Source organism: Anneissia japonica, unplaced genomic scaffold (genome assembly GCF_011630105.1).
Source record: "Anneissia japonica isolate Jap-2015-1 unplaced genomic scaffold, ASM1163010v1 scaffold694_len1028156_cov167, whole genome shotgun sequence".
In the NCBI taxonomy this organism is placed as follows: domain Eukaryota; kingdom Metazoa; phylum Echinodermata; class Crinoidea; order Comatulida; family Comatulidae; genus Anneissia; species Anneissia japonica.
The window spans coordinates 968,590-972,915 of record NW_022727885.1 but is presented as its reverse complement, the minus strand read 5'-3'; the positions used below and the strand labels follow the sequence as shown (position 1 = coordinate 972,915).

Genomic DNA, 4,326 nt, shown 5'->3' with positions numbered 1-4,326 from the left:
TCTATATATATATATATATATATATATATATATATATATATATATATAAATTATCAAAGAAAGGTAAACACAGTGTTCGAATAAAGGACATAATAGGCCTAATACATCGTGTAGCATAGCTCTCAACGAATGGAGTCCTGTATAATATATATATACATATTATATATAGGCCTATATATAATTGTTAATATAATATTATATATATATATCACATATTATAGTAACAATTCTATATATATATACATATAATTGTTAATATAATATGTGATCTACATAGATCACAAGGATGACACCTTGACTTGTACAAACATATTATTTATAGCAAATATTTGCATTAAACACATAACATTTTGTGAACTATATTCGTGTTAAATATTTCAGTTACGATAATAATAATAATAATAATAATAATAATGATAATATTATTATTATTATTATCATTATTATTATTATTATTGCTAATAATTATAATAATAATAATAATAATAATAATAATAATAATAATAATAATAATGTTAGTATAAGTATTACTGTTGCTGTTGCTGCAGTTATTGTTGTCGTCGTCGTTGTTAATGTTTGAAATTAAAGGCTCAATACAATTCACGGTAGAAATAATCGTGTAAGAATGCTCAAAGTTCAAATTTTTTTTATTTATATTTCAAATAAAACTTGTATACATTCCACAGTGATCATTTTTGGATTCATTGATAGGCCCAAGTTTTAGTTAATGAAAGAAAATCACATCACACAATTTATAAAAAAATATTAATTGATATACACTATCAAATCAGCTGCACTATGGATTATCACTATAATACTAATACAATATACTTTTCCGATGTGTCACTCAAACTTAACAACCGACTTATAAGAACCATGCCATGTATACGCGCGTGTCCATCAAACACACATGCTGTCCCACAAACGCACGTGTTTGCGTATGTTTTTACACTAGGTAGCTTTCAAGTGCACGACGAAAGGTAGGACGTAGAAGTAATTACGTCACTAAAAGTCATCTGCGCATGCGAAAACGTTTATGATTCTACTTCAACATCAACTTCAACTTTATTTTCCAATAAGTATAAGTAATCTAAAATTCAAAAAAACTACATAAACCAATATAGGAAGGAGCTAGAAAATAGTGTAAACACTAATCAAGTCCAGCCCCTTTAAACGTAAAACAATTGCATAATTGCAATAGATTATAATAGTTTGCCTAATTTACTAAGCACTGTCAATGATTTTGGCCTTTAATAATTATAAAGAACATGAAGCTATATGTAAGTTTATTATCGTTGTTTTATCCTTATATAAATACGATTGCCTGCGTTTAATCTCCACTCTAATGATGGTAGTAAACTCGGTTGAAACATGGTTTCATAGCGCCTAAATTGGCTAGGGCAAGTTAAATTTCGGGCATGTATACCATGTATTAGTGTCGTGATTTTTAGTTCATAAGTTTTTCGATACTTCATTAAATACAATTTTCAAATTATTGCAATAAATTTATATTATATTTATTTCAATAGGTAGACCAGAAGAAACTAAAAGGGTTCGCAATTAGTCGGATCACCATACCGGTTGCACCATAATTATGACGAAAATTTATGAGAAAAAACATATTTCATAACAATTGTTCCGATGATGCTCTTCAAACGTCAGCAGTTCTGTATCAATTTGTAATGCTTGTTGCAGTTATATTAACTATTTGGCATTAATTAGTAGGTCGGTTCTCCTTTTTATTCCTTTCCAAAGATGGTCAAGAGTTACACACACACACCCCCACACCCACACACACCGTTTGTTCTAGGGCTAACAAAAACACTTTTATTTACAAGGTATTTTAAGTTATTATCTTGAATTCTGTGATTTTTTTTCATTCTTTTATTTTTTTATTTTTTTTTTTACCGAGGGACTAAGTTAACATAGTATATACTTAACTGAGTGCTTTTGAATGTGGCATCACCATTGCAAAATCAACATATATTTTTTTTAATGTTTTGTTATGCCAATGACCTCTTACTTACAAGTAATACTGTGTACTATTATTGTTACCAATGGGCTCAGGTTTAACCCATTAGAAAAGTATTCAAATTTTGATAAACAAACTCTTACATAGAACATCTATGGCATCTTAATGACTGCTATTTTAGTAGTGACCCGAGAAAGACCCGAGAATAACTTGCGTTCTTTTTTTCGAAATTGTTTTTATACGTACTGAGTATTCAGTACATTTCCACGTAAGGTAGTGCACACAATTATACCTATACTTGATTCTCCTAACGCAAATCCAGTTATTGTCTACTCTCTCACGACAATAAAAATTACTGTCAAATGAATTATACACTTAAAACAATATACATATTTCCTCAAGTACTCGTAAGTGGACGGTGTGGAGTATCAAACATCAAAGTAGCACTGCAGTGTCTAGGCTGTTTTAGAACCTACCGCAATGCATTATTTTAGCATACACGTGTACAAGTTAAAACAAGCAAGGGAAAAAAATGGCCCAAATCGAGAAACAGTACATATTAACACAAACAAAAAGTAAAGATGAATTAAGACGTGTGATTGGTGGACCATGTAATTTACGCATTGTTGGACAAAAGAGCATACATATTGATTTCTTAATTTTGTAAATGATGTAATGATCTTAAGCAAAACGCTTAGAAATAATACCAACAAGATGCTGTAAACCAGTACAAGAAGGAATAATAAGCACCATGCCATCAGCGTTAAGCCGAGCGCGCATTCACTGCGCACGACGGTCGACGGCCGATGCGATTCTATGAAGAACGAACGCGACAACGCGCGCTCAACGGATCGTTTTTATTGACGATCCGTTCAGACTGCTACCGACAATCAGCAGACGACAGTGAGTGGAGTTAGATTCGTCGTGCAACGGTCGTACGACCGTAGTACAACGCAGTGAGTGTCCGGCTTAAGACAGTCAGTTTAGTTTATTGCCTTTAACCTCGCAACTTAACCAGCCTTAGAACTATTGAGGCATACATTTAAATATCATCAATATAAAAGTTAAGAATGAGTGACATGATTCCGCCCTGACGGACTTCGTTGTTCACGTGGAAACATGTGAACACTGCGTTTTTCCACTTTACTATAACAGCTCGAATTAGATACCAATGCCTTAACATTTTCACCACTTGCATTTGGGTAACCACATCAATCAACTTTTTAAAAAGGGTAACACGATCAAACGCCTTGCTGGTTTCTAAAACGCAAGTGTACACCGTAGTACTATTTTCTAATATAAAAAAAAATCAACGATCTGTTAAAAAACAAATATACATGTATCAATAGAGTGACCGGGTTTGAAAACAAATTGCTGGTCACATGAAGAATGGGAATTTCCTGAGAAGTTACCTGAGAAGTTACCTGAGAAGTTCAAATATTATTGATGCAACAGTGACTAACACTATAATGTCTTTACATTATTATATTCAATAATAAGCCTAACATAAATAGGTAACTTTTACCTAATTCTTTATCATTGCCATGTTTTAAAGTAGAGGCGGATTCTAGGGTGGATGGGGGTGAAGCCAGCCGGCCAGGGCCCACACATTTTTGCAAACTAAAAGAAAATGCACCTTTTTGTCCAAAAGCGTCGTATTAGACTGCTAGTAAGAGGGGTTGGGTGGGGAGGGGGGGCTCCATGACTTATCCGGGGCTCATTTATACTTGTAACAGGGCATTTCCCCAGAAATCACACAGGCTTTACATAATTGGTCAAAGCTCCATAGTAAAATGCTGGGTCGTAGTAAGAGGGACCCTTTTAATAAATCTGGGGAAGAGCGTGTTTTTTGGATTTTGGTCTATGTGAGTTTTTTTTTTAATTATAGTACAATTATTGTGTTGTGGAGTTGTTCAGTTGCTAAGTTGTAGTAAGAGGACACACTGGCCTGGGCCTCAAAAAGCATAGGGCGTTACGCCACTGAATTACCAACTTTACTTTTAATTTTAAACTTTAAACTTTAATTTTAAAACGACATGAAATCTCAAAAGTTTTATTCTTACTTATATTATATTGAAGTCTCCCAAATCATTTCAGTTCGAAATACACTGATTGGTAAATAAAGAAGATTAAGATTCCTAATAACAGGCTACAACTATAATACAATTGTAATAAGGAACCTTCGTTGTTGAACTATATTTTATACTATTTTATAATATCATGTGCCTATAATATATGTAAGCACTGTATTATTGCCTATTTGGTTTAATAATTTATACATTATTTGTGTTCAAGTTCTAAGCAGCAACTTCATTTAAATACCAGTATTATTTACACTATATCTGTCTCTTATA

The 4,326-nt window shown here is 32.5% G+C and overlaps 1 protein-coding gene across 1 annotated transcript in view; it reads right to left on the bottom strand.

The window, feature by feature from the left end:
- Window positions 1-1,034: 1,034 nt before the first annotated feature.
- The window catches only part of LOC117113838 (C-type lectin 1-like), a 26,174-nt gene continuing 22,882 nt past the window's right edge, over window positions 1,035-4,326 (bottom strand). Inside the window, exon 4 of the mRNA XM_033257286.1 lies at window positions 1,035-1,090. Within this exon, the coding sequence (XP_033113177.1) occupies window positions 1,035-1,090 (56 nt within the window). The remainder of the gene's footprint in view (window positions 1,091-4,326) is intronic.